Source organism: Schistosoma haematobium, chromosome 1, assembly GCF_000699445.3.
Source record: "Schistosoma haematobium chromosome 1, whole genome shotgun sequence".
Taxonomy (NCBI): Eukaryota; Metazoa; Platyhelminthes; class Trematoda; order Strigeidida; family Schistosomatidae; genus Schistosoma; species Schistosoma haematobium.
Genome location: NC_067196.1, coordinates 28,395,639 through 28,409,827, shown reverse-complemented (window position 1 = coordinate 28,409,827; position 14,189 = coordinate 28,395,639). Strand labels below are relative to the sequence as shown.

Genomic DNA, 14,189 nt, shown 5'->3' with positions numbered 1-14,189 from the left:
CAGAATTCAGGAAAATGCATATATAAGATAGACTAGACTAAGAATGTTATTTAATGCGGAATATGGTGAAATTAAGATACTAAAAAAATTCACATTGCATTTAATTACTATTATTGAATAACCATATATTTTTATCTTTATAGTATAATAACCATAAAGGGTGCCCGTTGAAATGTATATCTCTATTAAATTCCCTAACCTTGAAAATTTTATTGACAGTGAGATTGAAATATATCACGTACTTACGCCTGTTACCACCCATGGAGGACCATAGGCGACCCACCAGGATTCTCCAACCTACTCGGTCCTGGGCTCTCCTTTACATTTGTTTACAAGTGCCACTCATTCTTTTGATGTCTGCCTTCAATTACGGTGCAATGTGTTCTTTGGTCGACCGCTTTTCATTTAGTCTTAAATATTTCAAGTACGGGGCTTGCCTCATGTTGCAGTTTAGTGATTTCGGCAATATATCTATTTACCTATAGTGTCTTTTCCTGATTTCCTCCTCATCTGGGAGTTGGTTTTTTCTCTACCACAGTGAGTTGTCACTGATGGCATCTGGCTAACGGATATTTAGTATCTTGCGTAGGCAATTTTTTATGAATAATCGTACTTCTTATGATGGTTATGGTACTTCTCCAAGTTTCAGCTCCGTACAGTAGAACTGTATGTATTGAAGATTGTGACTTTGATATTGATTGACAGTTGTTTTAAGTTCCATATGTTCTTCAACTGTAAGAATGCTGTTCTTGCCTTGCCAATCCTCTCCTTTATATCTACATTATATTCTTCTTGTTTATCAGTGGTACTGCTCAAGTATGTAAAGCTTTTTAAGTGTGATTTGACTGCTACGTGCTGTGTCGTATTCTAGGATCTTGAGTTTTCATTTGTGTATGATGAGGTCTATTACTTCTGAAGCTGCCGCGACATTGGTTAGAACTTTTGCATGGTTCTCTTCTACGGGATAGGGTAAGCAACCCTACCTAGGAAGATCTGAACCAAAGTGAATGCCAGATAGATGTGTTTTGCTTTCCACTGATCAACCAAATTGGATTCTTACTACAGGAATTTTTTGTAGCTAATAATTATTTAGATAGTAAGTAACATGTGTGTCTTAATTATTCGTTTTTATCTGTATTTGATCATCTAAGCTTTGCTTCCTAATCATTGTTTTGAACTATTCATTTCCTTATGAAAGAGTAGTTCAAATTTGTACTGATTATCTGATGGAATAGAAATCGTTTAGATTCCTTACAATATGAGTAATTAATGTTTCTTTCATGGTGTGACCGTATAGATAATAGTGAATCTAGTTGGATATAACAATACATCTATTTTAAATTACATACTTAATAGAGAATAACTGAAGATAGAGTAAATTATATATTTTTATATAATACTAAGTATACTACTTTTTATTTAACGCAAGTTTATATTCACATAATTTCAAAGGATGTCAATCTTTTCTTAAAGAATTGTATTGCTTTATTATTGATATTAGGTCTGCAATTGATCAACCTCTATTGGGATAGGTGCACAATGAGCGGATTGGCTCAATATCGCTTTTTAGTTATAAGTTTTTAGTAAATATGGGTTGTGACTGGCAGTGGTATCCAAGAAGTTTGTTTTGTCCTGTTTCTGACGCTTCATCTGAATGTCCTTCATTCCATTGTAGATGTTTACACAGGGACTTGAATTTAATACATATCACTCCAAACATCAACGCATCCGTAAAGACATTAAGTTCAGATGAATACTTTCTCAACCTCTAAGAAATTATATATAAGGGTTTGTACTTTTCCGTTATTGATAATAAGGATTGATATTTGACGAGACACGTATTTGATTCAGTTCTTGATGTGAACATCTAGGTGACTGATCTGAAATAAGATAAAACGCTTATCATTGATTTCCTTTCTAGTCACAATCCAAATATTAGTCCTATTTCAGTTAAAAACGAACACTTCATATTTATTAAACGTTTTTCAAAATACTACTGATATTATCAGCATAATTTTGGAGATACACTTTCATTCAAGTGGTTAATTAGGGCTCTGAGAAATTCTTTTGTCAGTAGTGTGTTAAATATTCAGTATATGTATATAAGCTGACCATTTAAAATAATTAATTTAGATTATGTATACCGTTTTGACCAATAATTATATTTTCCATGTATTCTCTCTCCCATATACATATATGTATTCCTGTAGTATTAATACATACGTACACAGTTAGAAGCAATGATTGATTAATTTTATTATTTAAATTCTCAAATCAATTAATTAGCCAGGTAATTTAGTGAATTGTATACTTATTTAACTGGTGAAGATTGATATGAATTCATTTTAAACTATTATGATATATAATGAACTAGGATGATTATACTGGCTTCAATTACTTTTCTTAATGTATATGAAAGGTACTTGATAATTCATTTACTGATTTAATATTCACCTGTAATCAGATGAATGTACGTTTGTATATATATATATTGATGGACTTTAATGAGAAATACAAACTGTTTTGTATCGATTGTAGTGAGATATCCATCTTCATCATATATCGTTATATTAATTATCATTATTATTAATATTATAGCTTCATAAAATAGCATAATATGTTTAAAAACGTAGATAATTTAAAACAAGAACATAACCAAGATAATCAGTCCGATGAAAATTATAAATTATATCCAGATAAATTTGAAACCTTATACTTAATAGATTCTGCCAAAGAATTACTTCATCCATTATCTAAAAGTTATAGTATATCTGAATCTATTTTATCAACATCTATTGTGGATATCAATCCAGTTAATAATATACCAACAATAGATATTCATCCACAATCTACAATACATAATTTTCTACCCTTTAGTCAAAATTCTAATAATTCTCTCTCCTCATCTGAATATATCATGCGAACAAATAGTTTAACAGGTAATATATCAACCAATCCGCAAACTGTATCATTTCAGTTATCTAACAGTATAAACAATTCATCCAATATACTAATTGGTGATGAAAATACAGACGCTAATCAAAATTTATTAACCAATCAACAATCAACATCATCCCCATCAAATTATATGAAAATTCAAAATTATTTGTTGAAAACACTTGATAGTCCACATGATTTAAGTTATGCTAATTCGTCTGCAACTATTTCACAATCATCACAAATAAAGTTAACCAATAATTGTAATTCACTAGATCTATCTGATCAACTAGGTATAACAACATATATTGATGAAAATGGTCAAAATTATATTATAACAACATCATATGGTAATCAATCCAAGTTAAAACAAAAACAACATCATATTCAAGATCCACGGATTGAATTAAATTTCTTATGTAATCAAATCAATAATAATGCTATGATATCATCTTCATTCAATGATTATAGCAATAATATTAATAATAGTAATAGAACAACAGAAACTCAACTTCCAATATTAACAAGTAGTATATCAGAACCGTTTTTATCAAATTTATCAACAGATCTCATGACAAGTTCATCCATTGATTCTACTGTAGCAGCTGCATCAAACGTGATGAATTATATTTATCAAAATGGTTCATTAAATTATGGTAATACAGAACAATTAAAAAATCTAAATTGTTTAAATATACGTACATTAAATCATTGGAATTCACTTGAGTTTAATTTAAATGGAAGCATAGATCAATTGACAAATTATAATAATTCACAGTTATATGAACCTAATACCACTAATTCTACTACAATAACTACTACTAGTAATAATACTGATAATGCTGATAATGGAACTATCAATACTAGTAATAGTGATACTAATAATAATGATAATAATCACAGTTTATTAAGAACAGATGATGCAAATAATTTATTGAAACTTCATCAATCTGGTCAACAGCAACAATATCCATTACAACAATTACAGAGTGCAAATAATTCCATTATTTTGCATTCGAATACTGTACAATCGAATAATTTAAAAAATCATAGTGGTTTAGGTACTCCATTCATTATTGAAGATGTTAAACCAAGATTTCAAGAAAGTAATGCCATTAAACACAATCATAATACTAGTCCTGCAATAAATACTACACAAGACTCTACAACCGATATTATGGTTGGATTTAATAACAATACATCTGTAAATCATCAATCAAGTCATGTAAATGATGTAAATATGAAAAATACCATAGATAATTTAAACAATAATAGCAGCAACATAAACACTAATAATAATAATAATAACCAACCAAGAACTATTTCATTCACAGGAAATTCAAATTACAGGTCAAGTCAATTACAAAACTGTTATAATTATATTCAGTCTGAAGTGAATTATAAGCCTGATCTGAAAATTCAAACATCAAGTATGTATTGGTTAATTATTATAGACTAATGTTTTGAAATACTAGACTTGATAACAATTGTTTTTATTACTACGACTGTTTACATAAGTAATAATCGGATAGATCGATTCTTATTGTAGGTTATATTCACCACGGATTGTTTTTAGTTGAGGTATCATTGAAAATCAGAGAGGGCTGAGTAGCTTCTTCTTCCAAGTATGAGTTTCCTCAATTTAGACATTTCGGAAGTGAAACAGTTATCACTGATGGTATTCAAAGAGTATCACCTTATATCTCAAATTGATTTAAATTGTAATAGTACAGCTGGACGCCGACCCATTGATTCTTATTGTTAAGTGTTCAACGAGAGACCTGGAGTTCCTGGCTTTGACTCCTAAAGGGGCTGTAGATCTCTGCTCCTGACAGGTCCCATACTAAGATGAAATACCTGGCTGGTTTGCTTTGGTTTACACCATTACACAACTGGAGTAGATTATAATCATTTACACTGAATTAATAACAGGCAAACTTGGGATTAGAAGCTTTAAGTTGCCAAGTCAATATATGACTAATTTATCTTTGAAACTCGATGCATGATTGCAGTGTGATATGTAGAATGACTGTTTTGGGATAAAAATCGTACTGCTAGCAATAATACATTTTTTTATCGAGTTGAATAGATTAAAACAATCTGAAAAGACCCTTTGTGAATAAAGACTATAATCCTTCGAAGCATGATTGAAATAATTTACAGTCATCTATTAACTTATACGAAACTTTAAAATCAATGCTAGTTTACTATGATTGGTAAAATTATTTATCCTCTGTACTGTTAATGTCTATTTTAAACGTTCTATTGCATTACTCTTTCATGTGACTAAATAACAGAGATTATAAGAAATCACTGAATGATTTTAAATGGTCTTTTAATGTACCCAGTATTTATTGATAAGTATTTGTGCAGGTTTCTTTATCACTGTGATATTGACGTAAATAGATAGCTATAACTTCTATAATGTCTACTCAATGTGTTAAATATGTTAGTTCGCTTCCATTTATCCGTTTAAATACTAGATACGTTGTCTTCCTCAACTTCATTTGAATCCGAATAAGTAAATACTCGTTTCTCAATTACTTTTACATGTGACATTAACTGTTGTAGAAATACAACTCATCCTATTGTTCAATGAATATTACATTCATTCTTTATTTCTTCATGCAGAAAAATAAAGTCAACTTCTTCTATTTGAACACTTCACGGACTTTGACCCATAAAAATTCGTTGCGATTCTATTAAATTCATTGAAATTATGATGTTATCTAAGTTAGTTCACCACTGAAAATCTTGACATTTGAATATATTTTTGTGCATCTGCCTTGATTCTGATCGGCTACTTGATTTACGATATGTTTTGTCTGGAACAGAGTTGATGAAAAGTCGAGACAGGGTTAAAAAAAATGAGTATCACCTGTAAATAGCTAGAAAGAAAAGTTCATGACAGCGTAGGTTAACGGTTCCTGGTCGATGGTCTGTGCTCCACGATAGGTAACAGACGTAATATGTGTCTTTAATGTTATGAGAGTAAAAGGATTTGAGATTGGTTCTGAATTACCAGTGATCCACAGTGATTTATGAAGTTCAACCATGTCAGAAGTGAGGAAATTGTCTAGCGATTACACTGGATAATTATTTCACTGCAAGGTGAATTGAGTGAACTTAGAACTTTCGAGCACTGAGTTTTGACTCAGTTGTGATAATTACTCTGGGTGTATATGAGTTAATAGTTTAAAATTAAAAAGTAGTTTTTATTTTAACTTCGTTAGTTATATCAATACGGAATTTGCTGAATTAACTGTCAGAAGAACTTGAATAATACGAAATACAGTAGACCAGTTAATCTATTATCTATAATCATGACACTTATTACCCCTGAGGTTACAGGTCTCAATGGTTTCAACTACAAAGTTAAAATTTTAAAGTCTTATCAACTTTTAATAAACGGAATACACCCATTGAGAGATTGAGTAAGAACGATTGGGTCAGCAAAGAGTTCTCTTTTCAACGAATTCATTTTCGAAGCTATACGATCTCAAATATATACTTATTTTTCAGGGTGTTGATTACAATAGTAATGATACTAAACTTCTGTTAGACATGGTAACAGTGAGGTAGAATAAACAAAGTTATTCAAAAAATTTTCTTCTAAACAGGGAAACAAATAATAGTTTGATTATTAAGGGCTTAAATATTCATCAAAAGATAGACAGGGAAATTATCATTGGGAAAGGATGGCTCAGCATTATCAACTTTTCTCCTTCGCGTTTGAGACTATAATAATATCGGTCATCAACTAAGTAACTTGCTTTCTGATCTCACATTCGACCTCTCTCTCTGACTCTGAGAATATAGTTCAGTATTTTAACTACGCTGTGCAAACAGTACACTAAATAGTCAAATAATTTAAACTTTGAAAGTTAAAACAAAATTTTAAGCTTATTTCTTAATAATTAAGAAATGGTCATTTCCAAATGTCATTACAGCTGAACAGGTGAAAAACTTTTAACGAAACTTTCCTTTACCATATCACAGACAAGGTTGAATTTTGTATTTTGTTTTAATATAAAACGAGTTAGTTATACATTTTGAAGTGCAACGCCATTTTCGTTGAAATTCATAAGAGGTCCATCAAAATTCTAAATAATTATTCTCTTTGATGAATAGACTAAACTATTGACAAGGTTATTAATCATAGTTTTTCTCAAGTGTTTTTCTAAAGTGACCATTCGTTATTAAGTTCAAACTAAGTTAAAAGGTTAATTACCGTAAACAAATAATTAATTAGCTGGAGGTAAGTGCATAAAGGTGAAATGATAATATTTTTTATTATTTTGGTTATTTAATATAGTATAAATTGATGCAATATTACTTGTTTTATCGAAATCAACACTGAGAGTTTAAGCCGCACTAAAGTTTGAAGAACATTGTAGTCGAGTATCCTGAGGAAAAGTTTGTTTTATCTTGCTTTGAGGTTGTGAAGCATGGCCTTTAGAAATAGAAGACATTCCTAATTCACTAATATTTTATCACAGCTGTCTTCAGGGTATTCCTCACGTATGTTGGAACCACTGAGTAAGTAATGCTAATATTAGATTCTGGGTGTTAGATAAAGATGAAAAATCGGTTGGTAAGTTAATGGATCTTCATTGACTGAAATGGGTGGAAAGTGTATTATTTATGCCCATCCCCCGCCTACCCCGATGGGCGATATCTACTGGTACAGGAAGCTAGGGTGACCAAACCAAAACGTTACCAACTCTTGGGGTAACTAGCTGCTAGACTGAGTCATGTATACAGAATCATGTTGTCTGTAGGCAATAATTTTGTTGCTACTGATACTATTACTACTTATACAAGTCTGAGATTTATCTTGATAATTTCATCTCGTTGAACTTGCGCATTGCGAAGACTTGAACCGATGCACATATATGTCAGGTTCTACAATGCTTATAACTGACTGATCGGAGTGAAATATATCTAGTTTTATTTAAATAAAAAGATGATGGTTCGTGCAGACTTGTTCAGTTTGAAGTTAATTTTCATTACAAACTTACAGGATAGCTGGATGATCATTGAACACCAAGGGACAATTCTAGTTAATAGTCATTAGCGTTGTGAACTTATGAAAGCAGAAGGGATCACACCTAGAAATTTCGGCTTTCTTGACCAGAACGATAGATTTAGATAACGAATTGGGAATTCAAAGGTTTGGTGTAATTGGTGGTTGATCGCTTCATACCTGACCTGATTTTACGTTGCCAATCAACTTTGGGGAATTCTTCTTGATAATGATTATCAATCAGCACATGGGTAATATTAAGACGTGGGGAGCCCATTAAATTACAAGCTGTTGATCTAAACCATGCACCAAAGGTATTTTTAGTGTACATGTGGCAAGTTTTAGATATCTTAGAAGCTGTCATTTGGAAACTTTGAATAACATAGTATGAAAACATAGCACAAATACATTCACTCTTCTATTTTTTATAAACCTTCAGATTTCCTTCCTTAGCTTATATCTTTTTAATCCATTTTAACAACTTTTCATTTCACCAACTCCCTTTTGTGTACCAATTTATAATATAAAAACTTGAACCAGTGTACTTGTATACAAAGTTTTCTAGTACTTGTCTGTAGTACTATATGATTTTACTAATGTTTCTTAAGATGATTAGTAAATAATATATAAGACCAAAAATCAAATCAATGGGAGATACAACAGAAATAAAGAAGTAAACAATGACAGGTTAAAGGTCAACAATGACCAATCAACGTCGAGGTCTACAGGACAAGCTGTGAGCCATATGTGGAGAAATTCGAACATTTGACTTCTACCTGAAGTTTGTGCTGGGGATATCATTCAGAATAACGATGAAATCTCCACGACCAAACCATCCAACTCAGAGAGCATAACTCCATCAAAATAAAACCTTAAGACGTCGTTACACTACATAATGAAAAATTGATTGAAACCAAACTGAAAACTAATTTTTAAAAATGGCAACTGTACTGTTATTATCTTATTCATTCTCAATCGCTGATGCTTATGAAACTATCTTGCCCCTAACCTAGTTTTGATGTGAAAGAAAAATGGATGCTTATTGATAATGGTGATAGTTTTTAGTAATTTATGAAATGCATTTTTGAAAGCCACTAAACAACCTTCAGTTATTCGTATTATATTTATTTTATGATGAAAAACAATTGAGTGATAAGATGAGAAGAGATATAGTTTGTGCTTCTTTTGAAGTGGATTGTTAGAGACCACCTAGATTAGTGTAAAGATGTACGTTATTCCATAATATCTTACTCATATATTCAGGTAAAAAAATATCAAGACTAATTTGAACCAACCAGTGCTCTTATTTTATAAGTTTAGTATAATCATCCTAAATGAATACATAATTAAATACATTGACAGTCACAACATTTTCCTGTATATTATCAAGGCAACCTCTGTTGTCATTATCACAGGCATTTCAATAAAGGTACGAAAGTATTTGGTAAAGAACTTTATGAAATATACAACTTATAATTTTTTGCCTTTATTTGAAAGTTGTTATAGTGATTTGGTTAGTATTATAGAAGTAAATTAAGTGAAGCTAGCCCCTAAACGCCCGGGTACGGCCAAGAGTGAAGAGAGTCAGCTCTCCCTCTCGAAATGCTCTCAAATGGCCACGTGCATACAACCACTGACAGGGAAGGCCTACTCACTGCCTTCTCGTGGCGAGGATATTGTTTACATAATTGAGACGACGAAAACCAAATGTTCGGCGCTTTAACCGGGATAATGGACACAGAGGGTCCACCTAGGGAAGTTGGAAAACCGTGATTCCAAACCAATGATGCACATGAGCTCCGGGATCCTGAAGGAACAAATGGCGTATGAACCAATCGTTGGTCACTGGCTACCATGGGACTGCACCTCCTGACGTTGCTCCACTGCCTTGCGGATTAGACCTTTAAGTCGAAGGCTCTGGGTGTGGTCCTCTAAGAAGACTATCTACTTCGGTTTGGGCACCCGGGCAGTATCCCAGCCCCCATACAAATCGGATGACTTATGTGGCTCATATCTATTTGGTGCCTTCTTGTACCTATGTATTATATGTTTAAATAAAATAAGTAAGTGAAGCTTAGAAAGCTGTTCAATTCTTCAAACTTCCTGTACTGTAAAAAATTAGGATGTGTAATTGGTAGGTATTTGGTGGGCAAATGCTCTAAGCAATCTTGTGACCACAAGTCACTTTACAACGGAGGAAGAAACATGTTAAAGCCCAATAAAGTAATCTAGAATCACTTAAATTTAAACTGAAATTGTGGCTCAACCTAGCTGGGCTGGTCTTAAATTGACTAGTGTGACTTGAAACGGAATCCGCCTTAAATAGTTTTCGATTTTATAAGTTGTTATGACTAATTTCAACTCAAGGTTCATCGTGAATAAATAAGAGATTGTGAATATCGTTCATAAAAATAAAACAAGTTACACATCATTTACCAACCAAATTATATGATACACGTTTAAAGTAGTTCAGTTTTATGGTTTAAGGTACAACCAGAATACATTTCTGCACTCACAAGATAGATTATAAAAACTGTACCTCAAGTACTTTTGGATTATGTTTAACAATGGAACCCAGAACCAACATTCCACCCTATCTTGGGTCAGTCATCTTTTATCTACATTCTACTGTTGATGTTCATGCTGAAATTTGAACATATTGTCTATTGCTTCAAACCCCCAATAAGTTATATAATAAGATTTCAGGTTCGTTTAACCGTTGACTAGTCCAACGAGTATAATGTTTATTATACAGGGTTGAATTTTCATTACTCTCCTTTGGAGTGTATATATATATACATTTAGCTCATGTTTGACTTGGTAATATTCATATGTCACAGTTTAAATGAACTGGGGAGGTTAATCAAGGAAACTGATTTTACTTATACAGTAAGTTAGATATTTATACTCTATACTTTTATGACTAGGTTTTTGAACTTCATTTTGAATTTATTCTGATGTTACGAGTATATGAAGATTTCTGTTTAAAAAAATAGCTTGTCAGTTAACTCAATAAATAGTTTAAAATTTTCATGTAACAACATACATGTAGAGTTACTATTGCAAATATCAACCACTCATCGGAAAGAACACGAATATCTACATATTCTACATAGCAGAAGTGGATTTTAAAGGTGTTATTAAGCTTACTTCTACTTTAAAAATACATGACATTCAATGGAACTGTGGGGACTGCCACGTTTGTATCTCGAGATGCTAAGCGTTGACTTTCATATCTAATTATAACTCACATAAAAATAGTAGAGTCTAATCAATAAAAATTACCCCATAATTTTATTGCATGCTACTTATGCTGACAGATATAAGTAATATGTAGCAGCAATCGAGAGTGGAATGCCTGTTGCCAGAATTTTAAATTAAAGAAAACAGGAAAGGAAACAAAAGGCAATTAGAATAATAACAGAATTGGAAGAATCATAAATTAGGTAAAAAACAACCGACAGATGAGCAAATAATGGATTTAATGTATGATTTTCATACTTAACGAAAGCACTGTGTAATTTTGCATCGAACAATAAATTGGTTTACCCCACTTAATCATTGTTCATTACACAAGATTTAAGCTACTTCTGCTTTTTTGAGAAATAGGTTTAGATTGGTCTAGCTTCATTATTGTTTTTAACTAATTTCTCAGTTAGTTTAAAGATATCTAATGTATATTCAAGATCAAAGAATATTTTAGTGAATATTTATGAAGTTAACTGGATCTAAAACAAATACGAAAAACAGAAAAAATTAATGTATTTTGTGTCTTCTATATTTTAATTACGAAACTGGTGAGGTGTAAAATTATTAGGTCACACTGATATATATTCGTCGGTTTAATTTTAAGAATATATATGGTGAATTGTAATAAGAAAAAGAGAGATTATATGGATATAATATAAAAATGTTATATCAGACAGTAGTAACAATAACACTGCAAAAAGTGAAGATATAATAATATTGAGTAGAATGAGAGATAACAGATTTTATAAAAATGAGGTTGGGTTATGGACCTAATAGTATAAAGCTTAAGTAAGATAATCTACCTATGAGTTAATTGGGTTTAGGATAGTTTAAGTTAAAATGAAATGGCTAAATGAACTTCATGAGAGCTCATCCAGAGAACATATGCAATTATATGACCTTTAGTAAATTATTTGAAATATGTTATAAATCTTATAATAATCGATTTCTTATGATGGATATCGATTATCAGTCAAATGAAGTAAGATGGTGTTAATTAGTTTTACACAACTGTGGATCTATAGACAGAATAAGTTTTGACTAGCATTTCCGTGGGGAAGTTTCGGGATAAATGGATAATCAGAAATCCCCATATATATATGCATGTAAAATCAGGCATTTCGAAGTCGAGGTTTTAATTGTTAGGATTAAATCATATGATGGTAGAGCTATCTTAAAGACTGGTTATACTTACAAAAAGTTAACAATTAAATATACTTTGAGGTATGAAAAGTCTAGACCCGATCCCATAAGTGAACAATGATATAATTATTAAAGTATTTAAGAGTTGGTGCTTTTAGTTTTCCTTCAACTAGTAGTAGTAATATTCTGAAATACACTTGCCCATTCGTTTTATACAATTTGCTCCACGGTATAATATATTTTCCACATAAATGATACGAAACTTGTTACTCTATTGAGTTGTACTTGATGACGTTTAATCACATCAGAAGTAAAACAGATATCACCAGAAGTATTGAATAATCTTTGTGTTATAATTTCACAATACTCTTCTTATTTCAACAGTTAATAGTAATCAATTTTATTTGGTAAGATGATTTACTTATACTACCTTGATAACTGAAATTGTCCCATTCTATTTATCTCTGTTTCATTACAATCTAGACGAAAACACCCAACTTCGTAAATAATTTCTTAAACACAATTATTTAAACAATAGTTCTGAATAATATTGACTCAAAGGAAGTAAAATCTTGGTTAGCTGATGAAACTTTGAATAAACAAATAAACTGTTTATATCAAAAACGGGGGCTTTGTGGAAATTCTAGTTGAATTCATGAGTCGAATAAAGCTTTTCACACACCCCCTTTGATAATTATCATGTGCTCACTAGCGACTGGCTTCAACAAGTATTTCATGGAATTCCATTGAGATCCCGTAACCAGTGGTCTAGAGGTTAGGCGCTCGCGCGCGAGACCGAAGGTCCTGAGTTCCAATTTAGAGGGGCGGGATCGTGGATGAGCACTGCTGATGAGTCCCACACTAGGACGAAACGGCCGTCAAGTGCTTCTAGGTTTTCCATGGTGGTCTAACTTTAATCGACTCATGAATTCAACTATTGATTGTTTATAGTTAGATTTATATACTTATAAGGAAAGAAAAGCAGATGGCAGCTATAATTTATTTTAATTTATCAGTCCTTCTAACAAGCAGTTCCTTTGATCATGAAAATATGTAAATGATTTTAAATAACTGACTGTTTAGACTTGTAATATACTACAGTTCACAAATGCATATATATTTGAACAAGATAAGAAGAAAATGAAACGTGACTGATTGAATCTGTTTGGTCTGAAGTCTTTGAAATCGATCATTTATTAATGCAATTTTTATTTATATTATTAGGTGTAAAATAAATAGTTATATTATGGAAATATTGTTCGAGAAAGAAATACGAATCCAATTATTACATTTTTGTAAGAGTTTATATCCTCTCCTCTTTGAAAGGCAACATTAGGCTTCAAGTATATCCAGATGAAAGATGTCAAATATGACGAAATATGTGTCCTATCTCCCACTGCTAGTCACAGTTTAAATTTATTACAAACTTGTAACCATAAAACAATATTGAGGAGGTCTACTCAGAATGAATATGTCGCAATAGAGATTGATCAATTGGAACATTTGATATCTACAACTGAAAAATATAAACTCTTACAAACGACTTGCATCATGTTGAATAAATTAGTGAATATTTGAATTGATTGGATGAATGGTTATATTTTCAGCAGTAAGATTTGCGGATATATTGATTTCTGAATGAACAGTAATTTGACTAAAGGTTAAAATTACGCCTTGCATAAAATCACGATCTTGCAGTGTGGAAGAGTGTCACCCCCGGACGAAACAGCTGTCCAGTACTTTTTGACTAGCAGTATTTTTTAAAGTTGTTATTTATCCATTACAGAATTTAGCTTCAATTTGATAGAATTAATACCATACTCTTTTGTTGCTT

At 31.5% G+C, this 14,189-nt stretch overlaps 1 protein-coding gene across 2 annotated transcripts in view; it reads left to right on the top strand.

Annotated features, from left to right (window-relative positions):
- Positions 1-2,611: 2,611 nt before the first annotated feature.
- Positions 2,612-14,189, top strand: part of ONECUT1_2 (Hepatocyte nuclear factor 6) — a gene marked incomplete at its 3' end in the record, with an annotated part of 46,458 nt that continues 34,880 nt past the window's right edge. For both annotated transcript variants that reach the window (XM_051215000.1, XM_035731434.2), the window contains exon 1: positions 2,612-4,367. In XM_051215000.1, the coding sequence (XP_051073630.1) occupies positions 2,918-4,367 (1,450 nt within the window). In that variant the 5' untranslated portion in view covers positions 2,612-2,917. The remainder of the gene's footprint in view (positions 4,368-14,189) is intronic.